The sequence below is a fragment of the Carcharodon carcharias genome, chromosome 7, assembly GCF_017639515.1.
Source record: "Carcharodon carcharias isolate sCarCar2 chromosome 7, sCarCar2.pri, whole genome shotgun sequence".
NCBI classification, from domain to species: domain Eukaryota; kingdom Metazoa; phylum Chordata; class Chondrichthyes; order Lamniformes; family Lamnidae; genus Carcharodon; species Carcharodon carcharias.
The window spans coordinates 53,903,515-53,931,434 of NC_054473.1; the positions used below are offsets into that span (position 1 = coordinate 53,903,515).

The 27,920-nt window shown below is 43.6% G+C and overlaps 1 protein-coding gene across 4 annotated transcripts in view; it reads right to left on the minus strand.

The window, feature by feature from the left end:
- Nucleotides 1-6,084: 6,084 nt before the first annotated feature.
- Nucleotides 6,085-27,920, minus strand: part of uba3 (ubiquitin-like modifier activating enzyme 3) — a 44,442-nt gene continuing 22,606 nt past the window's right edge. For 3 of the 4 annotated variants that reach the window (XM_041192192.1, XM_041192191.1, XM_041192193.1), the window contains 8 exons: nucleotides 25,936-26,049; nucleotides 25,794-25,847; nucleotides 17,066-17,102; nucleotides 16,889-16,970; nucleotides 15,841-15,941; nucleotides 15,110-15,173; nucleotides 14,951-15,005; nucleotides 6,085-6,952 (listed from right to left, as the gene is read on the minus strand). In XM_041192192.1, the coding sequence (XP_041048126.1) occupies nucleotides 6,864-6,952; nucleotides 14,951-15,005; nucleotides 15,110-15,173; nucleotides 15,841-15,941; nucleotides 16,889-16,970; nucleotides 17,066-17,102; nucleotides 25,794-25,847; nucleotides 25,936-26,049 (596 nt within the window). In that variant the 3' untranslated portion in view covers nucleotides 6,085-6,863. Of the gene's footprint in view, nucleotides 6,953-12,268; nucleotides 12,442-14,950; nucleotides 15,006-15,109; nucleotides 15,174-15,840; nucleotides 15,942-16,888; nucleotides 16,971-17,065; nucleotides 17,103-25,793; nucleotides 25,848-25,935; nucleotides 26,050-27,920 lie in introns of all 4 variants that reach the window. The other variant, XR_005943591.1, reaches the window with a different exon arrangement.

Sequence of the window (27,920 nt, forward strand, 5' to 3'; positions counted from 1 at the left end):
ACAATTAAACAACTCACTGGAGGAGGAGGCTCCACAAATATCCCCATCCTCAATGATGGGGGAGCCCAACATATCTGTGCAAAAGATAAGGCTGAAGCCATTTGCAACAATCTTCAGCCAGAAGTGCTGAGTGGATGATACATCTCAGCCTCCTCTGGAGTTCCCCAGCATCACAAATGCTAGTCTTCAGCCAATTTGGTTCACTCCACGATATCAAGAAATGGCTGAAGGCACTGGATACTGCAAAGGCTATGGCCCCTGACAATATTCTGGCAATTTTACTGAAGTCTTATGCTCTAGAAGTGCACTCCTCAGTGGTGGGGAAACTATTGGAAGCAATTCTGAGGGATAGAATTAATCTACACTTGGAGAGGCATGGTTTGGTTAAGGGGAGGTTATGTCTGACCAATATGATTGAATTTTTCGAAGAGGTGACCAGGTGTGTAGATGAGTGCAACGCATTTGATGTAGTCTACATGGACTTCAGCAAGGCTTTTGATAAGGTCCCACATGGGAGACTGATAACGAAGGTAAGAGCCCATGGGATCCACAGCAATTTGACAAATTGGATCCAGGATTGGCTTAGTGGCAGGAAGCAGAGGGTGATTGTCGAGGGGTGTTTTTGTGACTGGATGCTTGTGTCCAGTGGGGTTCCACAGAGATCGGTGTTGGGTCCCTTGCTGTTTGTGGTATATATAAACGATTTAGACTTTAGAGGGTTGATCAGTAAGTTCACGGATGACACGAAAATTGGTGGGGTGGTAAATAGTGAGGTGGATAGCCTTAGATTATAGGAGGATATAGACGGGCTGATCAGATGCTAGTGCTGGAAAATGGGATTAAAATAGTTAGGTACTTGTTTGACTGGTGCAGACTCGATGGGTCGAAGGGCCTTTTTCTGTGCTTTAGACCTATAAGACCGAGAACTTACCACACCCCTAGCCAAGCTGTTCCAGTACAGCTACAGCACCGACATCTACTTGGCAATATGGAAAAATGCCCAGGTACGTCCTGTAGCAAAAACAAGGACAAATCCAACCTGGCCAATTACCGCCCCATCAGTCTACTCTTGATCATCAGTAAAGTGGGGGAAGGGGTCATCAACAGTGTTATCAAATGGCACTTGCTTAGAAATAGCCTGCTTAGTGGTGCTCAGTTTGGGTTCCGCCAGGATCTCCTGACCTCATTACAGCCTTGGTTGAAACATGGACAAAAGAGCTGAACTCCAGAGGTAAGATGCCCTTGACATTGAGGCAGCATTTGACAGAGCGGGGCATCAAAGAGTCCTATCAAAACTGGAGTAAATGGAAATCAGGGGGGAAAACTTTCCACTGGTTGGAGTCATACCTAGCACAAAGGAAGATGGTTGCGGTTGTTGGAGGTCAATCATCTCATTTCCAGGACATCACTATAGGGTAGTGTCCTTGACCCAACCATCTTCAGTTACTTCATCAATGACCGTCCTTACAACATAAGGTCAGAAGTGAGGATGTTCGCTGATGATTGCATAATGTTCAACACCATTCGCGACTCCTCAGATACTGAAGCAGTCCATGTCTGAATGCAGCAAGACCTGGACAATATCCAGGCTTGGGCTGACAAGTGGCAAGTAACATTCATGCCACAGAAGTGCCAGGCAATGACCATCTCCAACAAGAGAATCTAACCATCGTCCCTTCACATCCATTGGCATTACCATCATGGAATCCCCCAATATCAATATCCTGGGGGGGGGGGTTACCATTGACCATAAACTGAACTGGGCTAGCCATATAAATAGTGTCTGTTGCCCTTGTCTGTCCAGATTATAGTGGTCATGGGTTTGGAAAGTTCTGACTAAGCTTTGGTAAATTGTTGCAGTGCGTCTTGTAGCTGGTACACGCTGCTGCCATGGTGTATCGGCGGTAGCGGGAGCGAATATTTGTGGATGTGGTGCCAATCAAGTGGGTTGCTTTCTCAGATGGTAGCTACAAGAGCAGGTCTGAGGCTCAGAATCCTGTGGTGAGTAACTCAGCTCCTGACTCCCCAAAGCCTGGCCACCATCTACAAGTCAGGAGTGTGTCGGAATACTCTCCACTTGCCTGGATGAGTGCAGCTCCCACAACACTCAAGCAGCTTGACACCATCAAAGACAAAGCAACCCACTTGATTAGCACCATATCCACATTCACTCCCTCTACTGCCGATACACCACGCCAGCAGTGTGTACCGTCTACAAGGCGCCCTGCAAGAATTCACCAAAGCTGAGGCAGAACCTTCCAAACCCATGACCGCTATGATCTAGACAAGGGCAACAGACACATGGGAATATGACCACCTGGAAGTTCCCCTACAAGCCACACACCATCCTGGCTTGGAAATATATCACCGTTCCTTCATTGTCGCTGGGTCAAAATCCTGGAACTCTCTCCATAACAGTAGTGTGGGTGTACCTACACCACATGGACTGCAGTGGCTCAAGGAGGCAGCTCACCACCACCTTCTCAAGGGAAATTAGGGATGGGAAATAAATGGTGGCCTAGCCAGTGATACCCTTATCCCATGAATGAATTAAAAAATGTTGCCTGACCTTGAGTAATTCCAGCATTTTATTTTTGTTCCTTTTTTAATAGGAAGAAAACTACTGCTTTTCAAGCATGCTACAGTGTGAGGATATAAGACAATTTCCCAAATACGTGCGCTTATTTTAATAAATCCTCTCCCCTCCACCAAGTGCAAGGAGCTCACGAACATGTCGTTAAGATTGATATAATCTGATCAGCTGCCTCTGCCATGTCCCTCCCTTCCATGAGCCCCTCTTTCCTTGAGTTTCCCTATCTCCCTCTCTGAGCTCATCTTGTCTAAGATCCATCTCACATCGCCTCGAGCCTATATCCCACTAAACTGATCTCTTAACTTCCCCATTGGGTCTTCATGTTAGCCAGTATTGTAAACGGTTCTCTTCAGGTGTTGCCCCTCTCCTTAAAATTAGATGTCATTGTCCCTCTCCTCATTAAAGAAAAGCCCTTGACCCCACTATCCTTGCAAACCGTCCCATCTCCAATCTCCCTTCTCTCTCAAAAGTCCTTGAACGTTTCATCACCTCCCAATTCAGTTCCCCATGTTTCCCGGAACACCATGTTTGAATCCTTCCAATCAGGCTTGCACCCCTGCAAAATCACAAATGACATATGTGACTGCGACAAATGGAAACTTTCCCTCCTTTTCCTTCTCCATTTATTGCAGCCTTTGACACGGTTGACTACACCATCTTCATCCAATGCCTCTTCACTGTCACACAGCTGTGTTGGACTGCTCACCTATCTAACCATAGCCGGAAAACCACTTTCAAGGGCTTCTCTTCCTGCTCCTGAAATTACCTGGTGCCCCCTATTTCTCATCTCCATATTTTCCCTCGACAACATCACCCAAAGTTAGTGTGTTAGTTTTCACATATACATTGAAGACACCCAATTCTACCTCACCACCACTGTTGTTAAATTATCAGACTGCTCCTCTGACATCCAGTATTTGATTAGCAGAAATTTTCTCCAATTAAATATTGGGAAGACTTAAGCCATTGTTTTTGAACCCCATTCCAATCTCGATTCCTCAGCTACTGAGTGCATCCCTCTCATTGGAAAGTGAGATTGAGCCAGTCTGTTCGTAACCCCACATTTGACCCCAAGACGAGCTTCTGACCTCATATTTGTGCCATCACCAAGACAGCATATATCCTACCTCTAACATTGCCTGACTTTGCCCCATCTCAGTTCATCTGCTGTTGAAACCCTCATTCGTGCCTTCATTACCTCTAGATTCGACTAATGCAACACTCTCCTGGCTGGTCTCCCACATTCTACTCTGCATAAACTTGAGGTAATTCAAAACCCTGCTGCTCTTGTTTTCCTGCAGAAAGTCCTGTTCCTGTATCACCAGTGTTCGCTGACCTACATTGAATCCTGATCAAACAAGGTCTTGATTTTAAAATTCTCATCCCTGCTGTCAAATCTGTCCAGAAGCTTGGCCCTCCCTATCTTTGTAATCTCCTTCAGCCCCATAACCCTCTGAGATATCTGCGCCCCTCTAATTCCAGCCTCTTGAGCATCCCTGATTTTAACTGCTCCACCATTGGTGACTGTGCCTTCAGTTGCCTAAGCCCCAAGCTCTGGAATACCCTTCCTACATTTCTCTGTCTCTCTACCATGCTTTCCTCCTTTGACATAGTCGTTACAATCTACCTCTTTGACCAAGATTTTTCTCCAGTATTTCTTTGTGGCTTGGTCATATTTTAGAACCACAGAAAAGTTACAGCACAGGAGGCATTCAGCCCATCTTGTCCATGCCAGCCCAAGGACACCCAGGTGTCCTTTCTAATCTCACCTTCCTGCACCCAGCCCATAGCACTGCAGCTTACAGCACTTAAGGTGCAGATCCAGGTACTTTTTAAAGTTTAGACTTTCTGCCTCTACCACCAACTTGGGCAGTGAATTCCAGACACCCACTACCCTCTGCGTAAAAATGTTCTTCATGTCCCCCCCTACACCTTCTGCCATTTATCTTGTCTACTCTATCTATTCCCCTCATAATTTTGTACACCTCGATCAAGTCACCTCTCAGCCTTCTTTGTTCTAAGGAAAATAACTCCAACCTATCCAATCTCTCCTCGTAGCTACACTTTTCTAACCCTGGCAACATTCTTGTAAATTTCCTCTGCACTCTCTCCAGAGCTATTATGTCCTTCCTGTAATGTAGTGACCGGAACTGCAAACAATACTCCAGTTGTGGCCTCACCAGTATTTTATACAATTCCAACATTATATCCTTATTTTTATATTCTATACCTCTACCAGTGAAGGAGAGCATTCCATATGCCTTCTTTACAACCTTGTCTACTTGAACTGCTGCATTCAGGGACCTGTGTACTTGTATGCCAAAATCTCTCACTTCATCTACCCCTTTTACTGTATTCCCATTTATTGTGTAATCCCTGTAACTGTTTGACCTCCCTAAATGTATGACCTCACACTTCTCTATGTTAAAATCCATCTACATCGTTTTGGAAATTACGGCTATCCTCTACACTATCTACTACTTGGCCAATCTTTGTGTCACCTGCAAATTTCCCAACCGTGCCCACCACATTCACATCCAAATCGTTAATATATAACACAAACAGCAAGGTCCCAACACCAAGCCCTGTGGAACACCACTTGAGACAACTGTCCATTCGCAAGGCCATCCATCAACCATTACCCTTTGTTTCCTGTCACAAAGCCAACCTTTTATCCAGTTTGCCACATTACCCTGAATCCCATGGGCTTTTACTTTCCTGACCAATCTATGTGGGGCCTTGTTAAAATCCATGTACACATCCATTGCACTACCTTCATCAACCCTTTTTGTCACTTCCTCAAAGAATTCAATCAAATTTGTGAGGCAAGACCTTCCTTTAACAAATCCATGCTGACCATCCCTGACTAGTCCATGCCCTTCCACATGTCAATTAATCCTATCTCTCAAGATTGATTCCAATAATTTGCTCACCACTGATGTAAGACTAACTGGCCTATAATTGTTTGGCATTTCCTTTGATCCCTTTTTAAACAATGGAACTACGTTTGCATTTCTCCAGTCCTCTGGTACCTCCCCGGTATTTAGTGAAATTGGAAAATCATCCTCAGAGCATATGTTATCTCCTCCCTGACTTCCTTCAGCAGCCTCAGAAACAATCCATCTGGCCCTGGTGACTTACCAACTTTCAAGGATTTCAACCCTTCGAGTGCTTCCTCTCTATGACCATCCCATCCAATATCTCACAGTGTTCCTCCTGGACTACTGTATCTACATCCTCCCTTTCCTTTGTAAGCACGGAGACAAAATGTTCATTCAAAACCCTTCCCACAGCCTCTGCATCTACACACAAGTTTCCATCTTCATCTCTGATAGGTCCCACTTTTTCCTTAACTAACCTTTTAGCATTAATGTATTGGTAAAACTTTTGTATTATAATACTCCTGTGAAGTGCTTTGGGACATTTTATTACATTCACGGCTCTATATAAACATAAGTTGTGGTTGTTATAGATTGATGAATAACCCCTAATTATGAGTATTATTGCTCATTTTATTATAGCTTTCGCAGCTTCTTTTGGAGAATTTGCAAAGGGATGAAAGTTAGTATACACTTTAGAATTTTCAAAAAACCTCGGTTGTAACAGTTTCTGATATGGGGCTCCATTGCACAGCACATCACAAGGAAAGAAAAGTTTTCAGCGAAAAGTAATATTCTTTACAATTTAACATTTTAAAAACATTTATAGCCAAAAATGATAATAAGTGGCAAGCACATAACTTTCTATTTTTGAAATACAAGTCTAATTTCCAGGCTAATTAAATATCAAGTTTAAGGACATTAGTCAATGTAAGTTTAAATAAACTGGACATATATGTGTTCGAGCTAATACTTCATTCAATAAATATATAAAACCTAAATTGCAACACAGAACAATATCTTATTTGAAAAATTCACAAAAAATACATTTTGAACCACAATATGATTTCTTGCTTTCTTATGAATCTTAACTCAATAATTAGAAGTTACAGTGCATGAAATTAAGTAACAGTAACGGCACATGCTCCAGTTTCCTATACACAATGCCACTGCTATATCTTTAAATTGGCAACTCAGTTCATATTCCATTTCAAACATAATATATACAATGCACTTTCAACTATTTATGGCCTGATGCGATACTAGCAAATATAACTTCAAATTCAAGCCCGTTAGAAAGTGACAAAATCTAGTACACTGATGATAAACAGATCAATATTTTTTCTAAATGTATTTTTTGTACAATTTGTTCAGACTGTTTTCAAAATCAGTCAAGTAGTAAAATGGAGTTTGAAAAGCACTGTTTGAGGTGTCGTTATATCAGCCACTGCCAGTTCCTGTCCATTTGTAAGGCCCAACTCTGGAAGACAAAAATAATTTCAATTTAAGGTTCACGCAATAGATTCTTCACGAGAACTGAAACAAGCATTTGCAAATGTTTGCTCGAAAGTGATTAGTGACTCTTACACATTCCCAATGCTGTTTCTGATTAACTGAAATAATTTTTTTTTCCATTCATGGCATGTGAGTGTTGTTGGCAAGGCCAGCATTTATTAGCCATCCATAATTGTCTTCGGAAAGATGGTGTTCAGCCCACCTTGTTGAATTGGCTCAGTCCACGTAGTGAAAGTACACCTAGTGGTAGAAGGGGCACCAAATATGTGGGCCGCTGTGTCTTGGATGGTGTTGAGCTCGAGTTTTGAGGTGAGGCGAGAGTCACTGCCCTTGACATCAAGGCAGCATTGACAGAGTGTGGCATCAGGGAGTCCTAACAAAATTGGAGTCAGTGGGAATCAGGGGAAAACTCTCCGCTGAGAGGCTGCAGTCATACCTAGCACAAAGGAAGGTGGTTGTGGTTGTTGGAGATCAAACATCTCAGCTCCTGGACATCACTGCAGGAGTTCCTTAGGGTAGTGTCCTCGGCCCAACCATCTTTAGCTGCTTCATCAATGACTTTCCTTCTATCATAAGGTCAGAAGTGGGGTTGTTTGCTGATGATTGCACAATGTTCAGCACCATTCACCACTCCACAGATACTGGAACAGTCCAGGTCCAAATGCAGCAAGACCTAGACAATATCCAAACTTGGGCTGAGAAGTGGCAAGCATCATTCACACAACACAAGGGCTAGGCAATGACCATCTCCAACAAGAGAGAATCTAACCATTGCCGTTCCTTTACTGTCACTGGGTCAAAATCCTGGAACTCCCTTTCTAACAGCACTATGGGTGTACCTACACCACATGGACTGCAGCGGTTCAAAGGCAGCAGCTCATCCCTACCTTCTCAAGGGCAATTAGGGATGAATAATAAATGCTAGCCTAGCCAGTGACACCCACATCCCATGAATGAATTAAAAAAAGCTTCACTCATTCAGACAAGTGGAGTGTATTCTATCAAACTGCTAATTTGTGCCTTGTGGTTGGTGGACAGGCTTTGGGGAGTCAGGTGATGAGTTACTGGCCACAGAATTTCCACTCTTTGAATTGTTCTTGTACCCACAGTATTTTCATGGCTGGCCCAGTTAGGTTTTTGTCAACGGAAACCACCCCACCCCCAGATGTTGATGGTGGGTGATTCAGTGATAGCAATGCCATTGAATGTCAAGGGTAAATGGTTCAGATTCTCTCTTGTTGGGGATAGTCATTGTCTGGCACTTGTGTAGTGCAAATGTCACTTGCTCCTCGTCAGTCAAGCCTGAATGTTGTCCAGATCTAGCTGTATGCAGACCAAAACTGTTTCAATATGAGGAGCTGTGAATGGAACTGAACACTTTAGAGGCAGCAAACATCCCCATTTCTGGTCTTATGCTGGAGGGAAGTTCATTGATGAAGCAGCTGAAGTTGGTGTCATTAAAGTATAATAATGTTCATAACATTTTTCTGGTTTATTGTGAAGTAGGCTTATGGGGGTAAGTATAGTTTGGTCTGTCTGTGTGTGATTTAATTACATTTGAAGTCAAGTGGACTACAAGTTTCAACCATCAAGAGAAGGTAGGTGCTTGACATGCCAATGATATAAAGGAGAATGAAAGATCATGTGGAAGGGGAAGGCCATGTAAGAACTAACAGGAGTGTGTGAAATAGCCTTAACGAAGCCTCCAGCATTTGGGCATAAGTCTGCTGTCTTACAAAGCTGGAGTTAGAGAAAAGCCATTTGGAACTCCACTGTCGAGGGTATTATGTTAACTTGCTGAGTCTGCTTTAAATCTAAAATCTATTTCGGACCATTGCCTTAAAGGGTGTGTAACTGGGGGTCAGGTTAATTAGGAATTTTAGGAGTTATTATAGTAGTAATTGTAGTCTTATGTATGTGCTTCAAATCTTTTATTTTGTTATTAAGTATTTTAATTTAATTTTTAAAAATTTCTAAAGGTCTTGGTGGACTTATTACTTCTGAATTTAGTGCGTGCATCTCATAATAAATACAAATTGCAAAACCATTGTGAGAGAGCAACCAAGTTTCCCTCGTGGATTTGATCCTCCTGGCACACATCATAACAATGGGTAGGTCGAAGACACTACACTGAGGAACCCCTGCAGCAATGTTTTGGGGCTGAGATGATTGGCCATCCAACAACCACCACCTTGTTTTAAATACTCTCACATGAAATGTGAGTGTTTCTGGCAAGGCGAGCATTTGTTGCTCATTTCTAATTGCCCTTTGTGCTGGGCCTGTCTCCAACCCGTGCAGATTTCTTCCCCTGATTCTCACGGACTTCAATTTTTCTAGGGCTCCTTAATGTCACAATTAGTCAAATACTGCCTTGATGTCAAGGACAGTCACTCTCGCCTCTGGAATTCAGCTCTTTTGCCCATGGTTGGGCCAAGGCTGTAATGAATTCCTGAGCCAAGCAGGCCTGGTGGAACAATCTGTGCATCAATGAGGTTATTGCCAAGTACGTTCCATCGACACCTTCCATCACTTAGCTGACAACTGAGAGTAGATTGATTTATTCTAGTTTTTGTAGGACATACTCTAGCAATTTTCCACATAATGCATTAGATGCCAGCTGTACTTCAACAGCTTGGCCCAGGGCGCAACTAATTCTGAAGCACAAGTCTTTAGGACTACAATCAGGATATTATCAGGGCCCAATGGGTTTGCTGTATTCAAGGCCTCCAGCTGTGCTCGACACCACGTGGAATGAACCGAATTGGCTGAACACTGACATATGTGGTGTTGCAGACCTCAAAAGGAAGCAGCGATGGATCATACACACTACATTTCTGGCTGAAATGGTTGCAAGTGCTTTTTCACTAACATACCGGGCTCCCAATTGATGATAGCGATGTTTATGGAGCCTTCTCCTCAGGTTTGATCCTTAATTATTTACCACTATTCACGCCCGAATGTGGCAAGACTGCAGAGCATTGATCTGACCCATTACTTGTGGGATTGCTCAATTCGATCTATTGCATACTGCTTCTTCTGTCTAGCTTGCAAGTAGTCTTGTGTTGTAGCTTCACAAGATTGGCATCTAACTTTTAGGTCCGGCTGGCTGCTCTGGGCATGCTCTCCTACCCCTCTCATTGAATCAGGGTTGCTCTCCTGGCTTGATGGTAATGGTTGAGTGAAGTATGTGCCAGGCCATGAGATTAGAGATTATGGAGGAGTACAATTCTGCAGCATAACAATACTGTCATGGACAGATGGATCTGTGACCGAGAGTTAGGTAAGGATGAGATCAAGTAGGGTTTTCCCTCTTGCTGGTTTGCCCACTAGCTGTCGCAGATAAATCCTTCAGGCGTTGGTCAGTAGTGGTGCTACTGAGCCACTCTTAGTGATGGACATTGAAGTCTTTCACCCAGAGTGCCCCTGCTGCGCCTCAGTCCTTCTTCCAATTGGAGCTTCAACATGGAAGGGTATTAATTCATCAACTGAGGAAGGGCAGCAAGTGGCAATCTGCAAAAAGCAGGACAAATACAACATGACCAATTATGGCCCCATGATGATCTACTCAATCATCAGCAAAGCAATGAAAGGGGTTGCCGACAGTGCAAGCTGCACTTACTCAGCAATAACCTGTTCACTGTTGCTCAGTTTAGGTTCTGCCAGGGCCGCTCAGCTCCTGACCTCAATAGAGTCTTGGTCCAAACATGGACAAAAGAGTTGAATTACAGAGGTGAGGTGTTAAGGACTGCCCTTGACATCAAGGCAGCTTTGACTAAATGTGGTATCAAAGGGCCCTGACAAAACTGAAGTCAGTTGAACCAGGGGGGAAACTCTCCACTGGCTTGAGTCTTATCTACCTAGCCTGGACCAGCCATATAAATACTGTGGTTACAAGAGGTCAGAGGCTGGGAATTCTGTGGCGAGTAACTCACCTCCTGACTCCCCAAAGCCTGTCCACCATCTACAAGTCAGGAGTGTAATAGAATATTCTCAACTTGCCTGGATAAATGTAGCTCCAATAACACTCAAGAAGCTCAACATCATCCAGGGCAAAGCAGCCCACTTGATTGGCACCCAAACCAGCACCTTCAACATTCACTCCCTCTACCACCAATGCAAGTAGCAGCAGTATGTGCCATCTACAGATGCACTGCAGCAAGACTCCTTTGACACCACTTTCTAAATTTGTGACCTGTACAATGAGAAAAGACAAGGTCAGCAGATGCATGGGAACATCACCACTTGTAAGTTTCTTTCTAAGCCACACACCAATCTGACTTGGAACGATATCACCTTTCCTTCACTGTTGCTGGGTCAATATCCTGGAACTCCCTTCCTACCAGCACTATAGGTATACCTACGTGGACTGGAGCAGTTGAAGACAACAGCTCTCCATCACCTTCTCAAGGAATGGACAATAAATGATTGCCTAGCTAGCAACACCCACATCCCATGAACAAATAAATACATTTTAAAAATCAGATTTCTGTGCCCACGTTTGACATGATGTCACAAGGCTTCAAAGGATCTAGAGTCAATGTTGAGGACTATCAGGGCTCCTGCTTCCTGAGTGCATACCACTGTGCTAGCATCTCTGATGAGTCTGTCCTACTGGTAGGATAGGGCGTACCCAGGGACGGTGACAGAGGAGTCTGGGACATTAGCTGTGAGGTGTGATTCGGTGAGTATGACTAAGTCAGGCAGTTGCTTGTCTTGTTTGTGGGACAGCTCTCCCGATTTTGCCACAAGTCCTGAGATATTCATGAGGAGAATTTTAAAGGGGCGACCAGGCAGGTCTTTGTAGTTTTCGTTGCCTAGGTCAAGAGAGGCAGGCTGTCCGGTTTTATTCTTAGTCAACTTTTCTACAGCAGATCAATACAACTGAGTTGCTTGTTAGGCTATTTCAGAGAGCAATTAAGAGTCAATCATATTGCTGTGGGTCTGGAGTCACAGGTAGGTCAGACAAGGTAAGGGTAGCAGGTTTCCATTCCCTGAGGGAATTAAGGAAACAGATGGGGTGTGTAGTACAAAGACTGCTAATACTCGACTGATGGTTCGTGAGAACATGAGTTTATTATTTAATATTTAATAAAAAGCAGTTTAAGTGCTTGTAAAGATCACTCCAATTGCTTAAGAAATTTCAATTCATTCACATACTACAGTAAATCACAGCTTTTTATTAGGACTAGGGAGGGAGGAAATTAGTCAGAATTCCCAAACTGTAGCACTAACCCATGACCTCTTCTGGAATTGATATGGCATTGCTGGGGTCATTATCTACCTTAACAGTTGAGCACCTTGTCAACACTCCGTCAAATCACACATGCAGAACGAGCAAGTTACCAGGAGGTTGCTTAGAGACTGCAATATTGGGGCAGTCAACAGTGGAATTGCTAAAATAGCACTAGGAATGGCTCAGGACCAACACTTTACATAGAACAGAGCTGAGATCAGCTGAAAGAAAAAAAGGGTTTTAGTGAATTAGGTTGTATTAATAAAATTATCTAACACAAAACACAACACACTATTTTGTCTTTCTACAAGACCATGACTAGATCACAGTTAAAACAGTATGTCAGTTTTTGTTCCCAAAAAGGTGGGTGATGCACATTTTTGGAAAAGTTTCAAAGGGCCACAAGAATGATTCCTAGCTTAAACAAACTTAATTATTCAGAGAAACAAAATAAAAGTGGAGTCTATTCATTTTAAGGGATGCATAACGTTATGGCTAGTGAAGGCATGTCCCATTCATAACGTCAGAAACGGACTACGTCCATCTGGAAGCTTCCTGAACTGTCTTTTATTCTTTATAAATGGACATTAGCAAGGTGGCCAAGATGACTGTCAAGGGTCAGATGACTTTTGCAAATTCAACACAGGCTACCTTAAGCTTCCGGAAAGTTCCTAATTGAATCACCCTGGGTGGGGGTCTCCCCCTTGAATGAACATACTCAGACAGAAGTCCTCTGTGGATTCACACCTGCCATTGCTCATGGTTTACTCCAAACTGAAAATCAATGGACTTCCAGGTTTCATGGTCCAGGCTTGCAATTTAACAAAAGAGAATTGCAGAAAACCAGTTAACCACAAGGAGGTGTGAATGGCCATCATCTATCTCCACTGTACAGCAATGGATTTTGGCTTTAAACCATTCTGGGTGGACAATAACGATTGACCATGGGACCAAAACTGGCCTCCAATACCAAAAATCATTTCTTATCCCAAGAATGAGAGAGAAACAGGCAATCGGCAAGGAATGCCACTGCAGAATACCAGCTGTAGACCAAAGGAGTAAACCAAAGCCTTTTTAAACTTGGAGGCTGCTATATCTTAAAAGCCTTCCAGCCTGATTCCAAATCTAAGTCCACCTGTAAAGAAACCTAACCACCTGATAAGAAAATCTACAAGTGACTGTGCAGCCTACTGACCATCCATCTCAAGGGAATCCTGCAATAATCCTGATATACAACTCTGGCTAATGAAACCACCTGAACTACTGTTTCGGAATAAAGCACCTCTTTACCAGGCCCACAATGATTGTTTTCCCTACAATATGCCAAACATGTAAACAAAAGTTCATAGTTCACAACTTATAAAGGTGCACTATTCTCTTTAACTATCTTTCTTGTGTGCATGAGTGACGTAATGTTCAGGGTGTATATGTCAAAAATTAATCTGTATTTAAACCCATAAAAGCACTGACCACATACAAGGGGACAGAGACAAACACACACACACAGACATACAAAGGTGTCTGTCTAAGTGTGTAAAAGCACACTGATTAGAAGCAGTAAGGGAAAGGGCACAAGGGTTTCCGTTCTCTCTCGACCCTGTCTGTAATAGTAAAGGTCAGAGTGATTAGATAGGAGTTATAAAGAATCATTGGATGATGACAGCACAGAAGGAGGCCTTCATGACTGTGCCGTCTCTCTGCAAAAGCATTATACCTAGTGCTACTCCCTTGCCTTTTCCCCGTAGCCCTCCAAATTTTTCCTCTTCAGATAATGATCTATCTCTCTTTTGAAAGCCACGATTGAATCAGCCTTCACCACTCTTTCGGCCAGTGCATTATAGATTCTAATCATTCTCTACTTAGAAAAGCTTTTGGAAGGGCTAGATTTATTCCTTTGGTTAGACCGGGGAAAACTATGGATCATATGAAAAGTTACACAAGGGTAGAGCTAAGTTAGATGTTACACAACTCCTTTTCCAGAGAATAGCAGACCTATTGTATAGGTCATCAGTGCGTGCGATGAATGTTGACTCTCTGCATACCTTCTAAGGGGAGCTGGGCCAGTTCTTCACTGGAAACACATCATATTTTATAAAAGACAGATGAAAACCAGGTAGAACAAGCATGGTCACCAGTGGCCTCTTGGATTAGTTTCACACTGAAGAGTTTCAGAGGAATTTACCAATTTTCCCCCCGCCTAATTGCACATGATTTTATAAGCTGCTTTTCTGCCTCCCCCAGGATATTACATGACTGCTGGAGGATTGGTGGTATTATATTCATGATGCTTCAAACAGTATGAGGCACACTGAAACAGCTTAAAAATCAAAACCCCTCCCCAGATAGAAGCAGTTTATTTAATCGGAAAATGTGGATGCAAAAATTCTGTGGCAAAATGAGAAACACAACTTTGTTATTTTATCTCCTATTCTCTAGCTCTCAACATCCTCCGCATTAGTACTCTACGTGAATACATTACTGAGATATTCAGCAATACATCAGCTTTTAAAGAGGCTTTTACATACTTACTTGCTTCTGGATGTTTACTTTTCAGGAAGCCAGAAGATTAGTAACAGGAAGCATCAAGAAATGCTGAAAGCTCAAGATTGATGTTTGCAACACTTGTGCTTAACTATTTAAAAAGATAGCTTATCAAATGGTAAACACAGCAACATGTTAAACATGGGAGAAGTTCATGAAATTCTGAGAACTCTAACATCTTATACTTACCCTTCAGGGTTTTTGAAAGATTTGGTCTGGTCCTTTCTTCAATTGATGCTACAGTCTGTAAAGTAAGATGTGACATTAGCTTTCAATGCAGTAACCAAATTAACTTTCTTGCTCCTTAGAGAAAGATGAATAAAATTATTACATAATTAAAACTCTTACTTGTAAATAGAGTGTTTTATTTTTTCCATCCAAAGTTGCAGTGATAGCTGGGGACTTCATTTGTCTGTGTAGGACATGGACAAAAATTACTGTGTTCATCAACACGGTCACTCGCCCTCCCTTCATTGAGATCTTTTGTAATTTCTTACTCAAAATATTCCTTTTCTGCAGCTAACTTTTTATTCCTTTGCAAGATAAATTTAAGAGAAACAATATTGATTGCCCAATTAATGAAGGCCCTTTTCTGGATAAACATTGCTTCACTTCTTTGGAGGAAAATAATTGGGGGGCTTCCACTTTGCTATGCTAACTTAACTATTGCAATGTTCTTCCTAACTTCTTGGCAATTAACACTAAAGCACATTCTGTACAACTCTTATCCTTTGATTATCTAGAACAGTTTGGAAAAAACTTCCAGTCAAGAAATCCCCTTCAATATTAAAGGGATTATTAAAATATTTCCCACTTTTTCTTTTCAGGCTCCCACTAGACACATAAGCTGAAACATCGGATAGGCAAACTTTTTCCCCAGCATTTCTTCTTTCAGATATATCTGCCTTGTTCCTTCCTTTGCTTTGTCACCAGACAGAGATCAAAAATACAAGTGGGCAAAATCAGCATACACCTTAATCGTAGACAACAATATGATCACAAAGTAGCTCCTAGGGAGATATACCAAAACATACAAGGGACCTGCATGGGTAAGAAGCAAATGTCTGAAGGGAACTTACAGTGAAGCACTTTGAGTCAAGTAATCTAGGAGCTCTTGAAGTTTTGCAGACGATGAAAACTGTAGATCTTGAGGTACCTGGCTGCAGGCTGGACAGTTTTCCTTTAAAAACCACCGAAAAACCAATGGAAAGTTTAGAATTTTTAGGTCTTCTGATAATTGAGAGTTAAAAACAAGCATTCCAACAGGCAAATTAATGTTAAAATTAGTAAATGTATATGAAGAGGCTTAACAAGATCATTAAGTTCCTTTTATACAAACGGGAAGATTTTCTCACACGATGCAGCAATTCATTCCAGAAATATCAAAGATTTGGTGGAATCAAGTTACTGTTGCTTCTAATAATGAAAAAATGACAAGGGATTGGCAGCTGCTGAAAGTCCTCAAAAATAACAAATTAAATTCTGCACTAGAATTTCTCACCATACAAGCATCTTGTTTTGTCCTCTTCTAGAGCTTTATCTAATCTCCATTTCTGACAAACATGTTTCTCAACTTGATTACTTAAGCATTCTATCTTGTTTTCTATTTGGAGTTGGATATTCCACAACTGAAGTAGTGCCACATCTTAATTGTTTTTAATCATTCTTCAAGATTTAAGACTCAAAAGGAGTTATTCCATGGCCATGGTCACATTTCAAAAGGTAAAAGGTTTACTTTTTCAGGCTTCAGCACTGCTATCTGCATTTTTTTAATGAGTTATGAGCTCCCAACTACCTCTCCTCGCTACACTTTTCCTGTACTGCCTTGTTGAGCATAAACCAAGCTCTCTTTCACCTTTTTGCTATTATTACGGGGTAAGGACCCTAGGTAGTTTTGGCATGGGTTGGGACACAGATGTTGCATTGCACCCTAATCCAACACAAATTTACATTGGTACGCACTTAGTTCCAATGGCAATGTAATTCCAGATACTCTCACATCCTATGTAGTGGTGACACTGAAATCAGACTTTTTTAAAAAATGCAGGAAGAAAATGGTGAGTTGCACATTATGCCCATCAATAGATAAACATTTGTTGATCACTTTATAAATTGGCAGGTACTCACCTTACGTTCTGCTTCAAATGTGTAGGTGTAAAGGCTGTCTACATCATTGAACACCAAGTAGTTATTCAGAGGAATATATGCACTGAAAAAGTAACACTGTGCAATTTAAACTTTCATTGAAAACAGACAAGATTATGAAAATCACAACTAAGTAATTGTTTAAAAATAAAAATTTACCTTGAAGCAATTTTGAATACTTCAGTTGCACATACAGCTGGGGAAAGAAAAGCTTCGTTATTTGAAAATTACTCTTTAATGTTTTACCAAGAAAGTTAATGTTTTCAATTAGTAAGTATTAAACAATGTAAACAAAATTACAGTGCTAAAGTGTCTCCTTAACTTTTAGGTTTCGCAATTTTATGATTAAGGATGGACTTAACAGCATTCTGGGAACAAATTTATTTCAATCTAGTATATATATTGCAGTGCTAAACTACATAATAGTAGTACTTAATAATTTATCATTATTGCTCTCCATGTATCCCATACATCCGATTGGCTCATTGTGCATATAATTTCAATGTTCTACTTCAAAATGTTACAAGATAAAAGAGCTGTGCTGCCATCTGTTGTTGCCTTCTGGTATTGCAACAATTCAGATATTCCAGAAGTACACTTACTTTAGAGAATATTAATTGTCATTTAGGGATGAACACAAAATTCATGTCTCACAGCAGGGAATCTTACACAATCCTTAAAGTATGCTGAAATGCAGGTGAATCTTTTACAAGGGATATATTATGCAACCAATTGCACCATGATTAATTAGTTACTTTTGAGACATGGAATACTGAATTCCAGGGAAAGAGCAATGGCTATAACCAGTCAAACCCCTTACCATGGGGTACCTATCACCATCCAAGTCATGGTGAAGGGTAGCGAGCAAGGAACAGGAATGGATAGGACCTTCTTCACAAAGAGGATCTTATTCAAGCTGTGTGGTTTTGAGGCTGCGGATATCTACTGCCTACAGGATTTCCCCAGCGCTGGTTTCTTTGATGTGACCTTCAAGCATGTGGCAACTTGTGTCAAACTCCTGAAGGTGTTTGAGGAAAAGAAAGACCTGCCAGAAATGAAGATCCTGACGGCGGAGTCGCTCTTTGTTCTACCGTTGCATCATGAACGGGTTGCGACGGTGCATCTGTACAACCCCTACGTCGCTGATGTGCTCACCTTCCTTACCAGGTACTTCGATAAGGTTGGGAGCTGCACTGAAGTTAAAGATAATTTGGGGATCTGGACACGTAAACGCCAGGTTAAGGTAACGCTCAAGACCAACGGTAACGGAGCCGTTTTCCACTCCCCTTCCAGATTCGCTATCGGGGGAAGCCGTGGTTACCTTGTCTACGCTGGGCAACCCAAACTTTGTCGCTCATGCGGCAAGTCTGGTCATGTGGCGGCCAATTGCAGTGCTGTCCTCTGCAAGAACTGCAAAAAGGAAGGGCACCAGATAAAAGATTGTAAACAGGCTAAGTGCTGCAACCTGTGTGGCGAGGCAAGTCACCTCTACAAGACCTGCCCCAAACGTTGCCGTACTTATGCACAGGCAGCTAAAGCCAACGAGGGGGAAGCAGAAGAAATGCCTTGTGTCACACCAACCACCAAGGCCCCCAGGGAAAACATCGGGACAAAGGAGGACACAGAGAAAGACAAGGTGGGGGAAAAAATTGAGGCAGCAGACAGCCAATCAACAGCACTGCCCCCTGAACCTCCCACTCCTCAGGAGAGCGAATCAACGGAGGAGGAGGAGGCAGCAGTGGGAAAGCAGCAGGGGGAGTGGCAGCTGGTGAAGAGAGCCAAAAGGAAGAAGGCGCTAAAAAGAAACCAAGCCACTTCCCAGACAAGAGTCAAGAGGCGTCTCCTATCTGACACGGATAACAAGAGCAGCGGGTCTTCGAACGAAGAAGGGCCAGGGCGGCGTCAACAGAAGAAGCGGCAAAACGCTAGGGAGTTGGAGGACGAGTCACCCATGCTCCAGAACATTGGTAACAATGAGGAGACCAGCGCATCCCAACTTGGCCCACAACCCAAAGAGGCCAGTGTACCACAACCCCAGGAATCTGGGAGCAGTGAGGCGCTCAGCGCACCCCAGCTCCAGGAAGCCGGGAGCAGCAACGCCCCAGAGGGGGAGAGGATTGGAGACGCTTCTCCAACAGAGGACATTTCAAACCCCGCTCTCTGCACGGACCCCAGATGCCACCTGAGCAGAACATCCCCAATGGGGAGGTTCAGGATGCTTTCCTCAGCCCATCCCAAGTGAAGCAATTTGAGCACACCACGGGCATGAAGGAACTCTCAGAGACAACAGGTTTGGTAAGCGACTAACTGCTTTAAAATGGGTGTAAAGATTGTATCCATAAATGTGCGTAGCATTAAATCTACTACGCGATGTGTTGCGACCTTGGACTACCTTGCCAAGGTCAAAGCTGACCTGCTGTTTCTACAGGAGTGTGCGATACCGCACCTCAGCTCCTACAGGCAATGGTCACGATGGTGGTCCCATGGGCCATCAATCTGGTCGGGAGGAAACGACTCTCGTTCCTCCGGCCTGGGGATTCTGCTGCGGGGAGGCAGCTTCACCGTCTCCCAGGTTAAGGAGGTGGTGGGTGGGCGCCTCCTCGTAGCAGACGTAATGTATAAGAATGCTCCACTCCGGTTAATTAACGTCTACGCCCCGTCACAAGGGGCTAAGCGGCTGGAGGTTTTTCAGCAGCTCCCACTGCTGCTGGCAACCTCTAGGCCGGTCATTCTGGGCGGTGACTTCAACTGCATCATCGATGCGGCTGGACGATCCGGCAGGGCCGACAGCAGATTGGACGCTACATCCAGATCCCTGATGGAAACAGTAAAGGATGCCAAGCTGCACGACGTCTTCAGCAACCCTGCAGATGGAGCGCAGCGTAGATACACCTGGTCGCGGCCTGACGGGTCCGTCTGTTCCAGGATAGACTTCCTGTTTGTGTCCCGCGCATTTGCAGTCAGATCCACCGACGTCAAGCTGGTGTTCTTCTCTGACCACTGCCTCCTACTGGCTGACTGCCACTTAGAGAAGGACCAGAGGGTTGGCAGGGGGGTATGGAAGCTAAACGTGCAACTGCTGACCCCAGAGAACATTGAGGAGCTCAAGAGGGATTACAAAGGTTGGAGAACCATGAAACCCCACTTTGAGTCCCTGACACACTGGTGGGAAGCGATCAAGGGAAGCATCAAGAGGTTTTTTGTCCTCAAAGAAAGCTAGAAAGGAACAGAGGGAAATGTCCCGACTCCAGAAAAACATGCAGAACCTGCTCTGGCTGCGGTCGATGGGGGTCGATATCAAGGAGGAACTCCAAGAGGTGAAGAGCCAGCAAGCCTTGCTCTTTGCCTCGGAGGCCTCCAAGATCATCTTCCGTTCCAGAGTCCGCTCTGTAGAGTAGGATGAGACGTGCTCACGTTTCTTCTTCCAAAAGGTACACAGAGAGAGCTCTGTGATCAGCAGCCTGAAGGAAGAAGACGGCTCAGTTAAATCATTGCAATCTGACATTTTGAGGATTAGCAAATCCTTCTATGCCGGATCGTATGACGTAAAGCCCACAGACAGCACGGCCTCCCAGTCCTTCCTGTCCTCTATCACGGAGGTCTTAGATGACAGTACACGGGAGATTCTGGACAAAGCGCTAACTCCTGACGAACTGACTGAGGCCCTTGAGTCCTTCGAGAAGAGTAAAACTCCCGGAAGCGACGGCTTGCCGGCGGAGTTGTATTCAGCTCTGTGGGACTGGATCGGCCCAGACCTGCTAGAAGTGTACCAGAGTATGCTCCTGGCCGGCAGTATGTCAGAATCCACGAGGAAAGGCATTATCACCCTCATCTACAAGCACAAGGGGGAAAGGGAGGAAATTAGAAATTGGCAACCCATTTCACTGTTGAATGTGGACTATAAAATTCTGTCCAAGGTCATCGCAAATCGGGTCAAATCCGCTCTGGAATTGGTGATCCACCCTGACCAGACCTGCACTGTGCCGGGCAGGAAGATCTCTGACAGCCTCGTGCTGCTCAGGGATACGATTGCCTATGTACAGGACAGGTGTGTGGATACCTGCCTCATCAGCCTGGATCAGAAGGCCTTTGACAGAATATCGCACACCTGTATGGTGGATGTGCTCTCCAAAATGGGGTTTGGGGAGGGAATTCGCAATTGGATCCAACTGCTCTACACTAACATCAGTAGTGCAGTCTCAATCAATGGGTGGGAATCAGATAGCTTTCCTATTAAATCTGGAGTCAGGCAGGGCTGCCCTCTCTCGCCTGTTCTTTTCGTGTGTTGCATAGAACCCTTTGCTGAGTCCATCAGGAAGGATCCGGGCATAAGAGGAGTGACGATCCCAGGCAGTGGAGGCAGTCAGGTCAAAGTCTCCATGTACATGGACGATGTCGCCGTCTTCTGCTCGGATCCGCTGTCGGTGCACAGACTTATCCACACCTGCGACCAGTTCGAACTGGCCTCGGGAACCAAGGTAAATCGTGGGAAGAGCGAGGCCATGTTCCTTGGGAACTGGGCTGACCGATCCTTTGTCCCCTTCACTGTCAGGGCTGATGGCCTGAAGGTGCTGGGGATATGGTTCGGAGGGACCAGGGCATGTGTTAGAAACTGGAAGGAGCGAGTGTCTATGGTGAAAAGGAAACTGGGCATGTGGGAGCGACGGTCCCTCTCCATTGCGGGTAAGAACCTGGTCATCAGGTGTGAGGCACTCTCACTGTTGGTGTACGTGGCGCAGGTCTGGCCCATTCCACACTCCTGTGTGGTGGCGATCACCCGAGCCATCTTCCGCTTTATCTGGAGGTCGAACATGGATCGTGTCTGCAGGGACACGATGTACAAGCCTCTAGATAAAGGGGGAAAAAACATGCCCAACATCGCCCTCATACTGATGGCCACCTTTGTGTGCGGTTGCATCAAGCGGTGCGTAGACCCTCAGTATGCAAACACCAAGTGTCACTACATGCTGAGGTTCGACCTGTCCCCGGTGTTGCGAATGATGGGTCTGGCCACGATGCCGCGGAACGCTCCAAGTAGTTGGACCGTGCCGTACCACCTGTCCCTCGTGGGAAAATTTATGCAGAGAAACACCTTCGACCACAAGTCCGTCAGGCAGTGGTCGGCACGTAACATCTTAAAGGCCCTGAGGGAAAAGGAGAGGGTGGATCCTGTGGGATGGTTCCCTGAGCAGACTGACAAAGTCATTTGGCAGAATGCCTCATCACCAGAACTTTCCAACAAACACCAAGATGTAGCTTGGCTGGTGGTGAGAAAGGCCCTCCCTGTAAGATCCTTCCTACACGCCAAGAGTCTCACCCCCTCTGCACGTTGCCCTCGAGGAGGCTGTGGTGGGGAAGAGACCGTTGTTCACCTCCTTGTAGATTGTGTCTTTGCAAAGAAGGTCTGGAGAGGGATGCAGTGGTTGCTGTTGAGGTTCATCCCGAGCAGTTCTGTGACAGAGGACTCTGTGCTCTATGGGTTGTTCCCAGGGACACACACCGAGACAACCATCAACTGCAGCTGGAGGATCATCAACTCAGTGAAAGACGCTCTTTGGTCTGTCCGAAACTTGTTGGTTTTCCAGTGCAAAGAGTTGTCCCCGACCGAGTGTAGCAGACTAGCACTTTCCAAGGTCCAGGACTACGTGCTGAGGGACACAGTTAAGCTTGGGGCAGCCGCCGCAAAGGCGCAATGGGGAAGGACCTTTCTGCCACAGTGCACTGGGGGGCTGGGAACTGTAAAGAGCCCCTCAGTCTGTACAGATTAAAATGTATGTCTGCCAATGATTGAAATATTCATTGTTTTTTTCTGATACACCTTGTGTTTCAGTTTGTAAAAGTTGAACCTGTTTGTACTTTTGCAATGGTGATTTAAAATGTTCGAAATATTTTTGAAGATTTATGAATAAAGTATATTTTTGCCAAAAAAAAAAAACCTGGAATACTGAATTCAGCAATGACCACTACCACTGACCACTCTGACTAAAATTCTATAGCTAATTTTACTTTTAAGGTAGCATGCAATTTGGAGCAACTTTTACAAATAAAATACTGCATTGGTACTAAAATGGGTTATACAATAACTGTTAGTTAATATTCCTTCTAAGTAGGATCTTGTGTGGCATTTAATCTAAGCTACAATTTTATTGCAAATCTTATTACAAATATTTTAATTTCAAATCTTGAAAACAGTTATATTGAAACTATTCTAAATATGGAGAGTGCAGTACGATAACAATGCTTTATGACAGCTTGTCTGAAGGGGCTTGTTTTTCCATGTTGGACATCTTACCAACACAAAATTGGAGCGGGGGGACTGGATTACAGTGCAGTTGCTTACCACATTGTCTTTTCATTCCTAGGACCTAGGTGTGAAATCAACCCAGATTGATGGGAAGATGACCTAGTTCTGGCCAGCTGTAGTAATTCTGTATGAAATATGTTTCTGCAAATTGGTGATCAAATCAATTGCTAACAGGAAAGTATATAAGAACATAAGAAATAGGAACAGCAGACCATTCAGCCCCTTGAGCCTGGTCTGTCATTCAATAAGATCATGGCCAATCATCTTGTGTTTCAATTTCCACATTCACATTTAACCTTGATAACCTTTGATTCCCTTGCCTAGCAAGAATCTATCTAACTTTGCCTTAAAAAATATTCAATGACCCCACTTCCACCACCTTCTGAGGCAGAGAGTTCCAAAGTCGCACAGCCCTCAAAAAAATTCTCCTCATCTCTGCCTTAAAAGGGTGACCCCTAACTTTAAAACAGTGCCCCCTAGTTCTGGACTCACCCACAAGAGGAAACATCCCCTTGACGTTCACCTTATCAAGGCCGTTCAGGATCTTGTATCTTTCAATCAAATCACCCCTCACTCTTCTAAACTCCAGTGGAAACAAGACCAGTCTGCCCAACCTTTCCTCATGAGACAACCCACTCATCCCATTCGTCAATCTAGTAAACTTCCTTTGAACCACCTCCAATGCATTTCCATCCTTCCTTAAATAAGACCAAAAATGCACACAATATTTGAGGTACGGTCTCACCAATGCCCTGTATAACTGAAGCATAACATCCTTACTTTTATGTTCAGTCCCTCTCGTAGTAAAGGAAAGCATTCCATTAGCCTTCTTGATTACTATGCTGTTACCTGCATACTAATATTTTGTGACTCATGTACTACAACACCTAGATCCCTCTGCACCTCGGAATTATGCAGTCATTCTCCGTTTAAGTAATACCCTGCTTTTTTGTTCTTCCTGCCAAAGTGAACAACTTCACATTTTCCCACATTAAACTGCATTTGTCAGATCTTTACCTATCTATGTCCATCTGCAACCTCATGCCTTCTTCACAACATAATTTCCTACCTATCTTTGCCATCTGCAAATTTAGCTCACTCCCTTCATGATGTAAATTGTAAAAAGTTAAGGCCTGTGGGACTCCACTCATCATATCCTGCCAATCCTAAAAAGACTCATTTATGTACACACTTTCTGCCAGCGAGCCAATCTTCTATCCATGCTAATATGTTACCCACTACACCATGCGCTTTTATTTTCCATAATAATCTTTAATGTGGCACCTTGTCAAAAGTGATCAGTTCCAACAAGAATGCATTATGCAAACAACAGATCATGAAATAAAGCTAAACAGAGAAAAATATTTGTATTTCCCATCTCTATTTGTTACCTGTGTCAGAGGGTTTTGCACTTATTTGTCACAAATCCAACAGTTGTAAAACTTATTATTGCTTGAAAAAGTTGTGGTTAGATTACTGCTAGTTTACTCAGAAGTAATGCTCTGGACTGTAAGTCACCCCTGTGGCTTGCTGATCTACATTACATTGGCTTACAGTCAAGCAACACCTTGATTTAAAAATTCTTATGCCTCAAATCCCTCCATGGTCTTACCCTTCCCCATCTCCTTCAGCCCCAAAATCCTCCGAGACATCTGCACTCCTCTAATTCTGGCCTTTTGTGCATTCTCGATTATAAATTGCTCCATCATTGGTGTCCATGATTTTAGTTGCCTAGACCCTAGCTCTGGAATTCCCTCGCTACACTCCTTTACCTACTTTCCTCCTTTAAGACACTCGTTAAAACTGACCTCTTTGACCAAGCTTTTGGTCATCTGACCTAAAACCTCACCATGTGGCTCGGTGTCATATTTAATTTTATAATGCTCCTGTGAAGTGACTTAATTACGTTAAAATTGCTATATAAATTGTTGTTGTTGCTGCTGTAAGTAAACCTCAATGCAAGTAAGTAAAACAAGTGCCTATTCATTCACTCTGAATTCCGGAAAGAATTAAAATCACAGGATCATAGTCTCCTTCTGTGCTGTAACCATTCTATTTGGCCTGTCATGCCCATGTTAGCTCTCTGCAAGGGCAACTCAGCTAGTCCCACTCCTCCACCCTTTCCCGGTGATCTTGCAAATTTTCTCTCTTCAGATGATTATCCAATTCCCTTTTGAAAATCAAGATTGAATCTGCCTCCACCATACACTCAGGTAGTGCATTCTAGATCATAACCACTAGCTGCGTAAAAAAAGCTTTTTCTCATGTCACCATTGGCTCTTTTGCCTTTCATAAATTGTTGGCCTCTGGTTCTTGATCCTTTCGCCAATGGGAACCATGGAATTCAAGAAGGATAAACCATTCTGATAGTTACAAAGCACAGAATCCTCAAATGTTTGTATGTCCCTTCAAAACAATTTTCTACTCTTTAATAGCAGTAGAATTAAATAGGGTAACTGGTTCTGATACTGTATTTTGTCTGCTTTCCATAGATTTTATAATTTTAAACATTAAATCCACAAAATTAATACGTTATGGCATTCAAAAAACAACTCAAAAATGTTACTTAACCACTATCTTTACCTGCAATTACTGCATTGGTAGATGCTACTGCAGGGATAATTCTCTTGATAACCCCTGGAACATATGGTAAAAGGTCCCATCAACATGTATTTAGATTTACAGTAGTACAAATGTACAAAAATTCTTATTTTATAGGATTTACCTTGTGCCAGTCTATATGAGATACCAGTTATGTTAAACTGAGCAGCTCTTTCAAGTGATTTCTGAAAAACCCATTGTATATGCTCTGGATCATCACCATCCAACACAACGCCCTCTGTAGGAAAAATAAGGCACTTCATTTTTGGTTACAAACACACTGTATACATTCTGGTACTGGCAATAAGGGAATCGCAAAGTAAGCCACAAGACTGTTTAACATATTTCTTCTCTTTTTTTTGTTCAGCAGAGTAAATCAATGCTGGGAACTGGAACACTTCCACTTCAAGTGCACTTTCAGCATTAAGCACTCAAATATAGCACTGGGTACTTGCAGAATAAAGCTCCTGTCAAAACAGGCCAAAAATGTGCCAAAACTTCACCTTCAAAAGATAACCACATCAGCACCTGTGTGAGCTCTTCAGTTTCCAATATCAGTTGACTTCACTCAGGGGTGAGGTTTCCGATTTAGTTGCAATTTTTGAATTATGGGACGTTATTGCCTCAGGTGTACACTCACTGGGAACTGGATGAGACCGATTAAACTGATTCAACTTTGCAACCTTATTGCAAGCGCAGTTCTACAGAGCCCTGCTTCTGCAGAGTACTAAACTTGGGAAATGTGGAAAATGAGGGAATTTTAAAGGTACAGCAAAAGAGGTACTGTTCTACTATTTAAAAAAATACAAGGAGCAGTCCAAGAGAACGAATGGAAGACAGCAAGGCCTGATAGCTAAGGCAGTAATTAAAATTAATGGTTTAAGCAAGGTGCTAACTACATTTCATTAGATGGATAGTTTTTTTTTTCAATCATGGAAGGGCAACTGAGTAGTATTGCCTGCAATTCCTGTGCCACATGGGAGCTTCAGGACACTGTCTTAGGGGACGTGTGTGGGAAGCTTCTACAACTGCTTCATTTCAAGCTCAAGGTTTCTGAGCTTGAAGGGCAGTTGGAGTCACTGAAGAGAGTTTGCTGGATAGCACATTTTAGGAAATGGCCACCCCACAGGCAGAGTGCGTTCAGGTTAATGGATGGATAGCTATCCAGAAGAGGGAGGGGGGTGGTTCTTGTGGCGTATGTCACTATCAAACTGGTACATAGTATTAGAGACTATTGGGAGTGACGATGTCTTGAAGGTATGCAGTCCAGACCATGGCACCAATGGGCAAGGGAGCTTGCAGGGGACAAAACAAAAAAGCATACAAATGCAGTCATTATAGGAGATTCCATAGTTAGGGAGACAGACTGATGTTTCTGCAACTGTCGTTTGTTGTTTCCATGGTGCTAGGTTGAAGGACAGCACAGAGTGCAGAATATTCTGCAGGGGACTGCAAGTGAGCCAAAGGTTGTGGTACATAATGACATGAAAGCAGGTTTTTGAGCTCCTACAGTCAGTCATGCCAAAGCGAAAGGCCAGGTATCACATAACACCACCTGCATATACAGCACTGAGGCTCTACCAGCCCCCGGTGTTGCGAAGGATGGGTCTGGCACATTGCCACAGAATGCTCCAAGTATTTGGACCGTGTCTTACCGTCTACCCCTTGTGGAAAATTTTGTGCAGACAAACACCCCTGACGACAAGTCCATCAGGCAGTGGATTGCATGTAATGTCCTCAAGGCCCTGTGGGGAAAGGGCATGGTGGATCCTGTTGAATGGTTCCCGAGCAGACTGTCAAAAGTCATTTGGCAGAATGCCTCATGGGCAGAACTTTCAAACAAGCACCAAGATCTTGCTTGGCTGGTGGCGAGAAGGGCACTCCCTGTCAGATCGTTCATGCATACCCAAAGGCTCTATAACAATGCAAGCTGCCCTTGAATCAGCTGTGGGAGTGGGAGGGCGGGGGAGAAGGATGGGAAGAGACAGTCGCACACCTCTCCTTCTGGAATGTACCTTTGCGAGGCAGATCTGGAGAGTAGGTGCTGAGATTTTTGTCAAGTTTGATCCCAAGCAGCTCTGTAACGCAGGCCTCTGTGCTCTATGGACT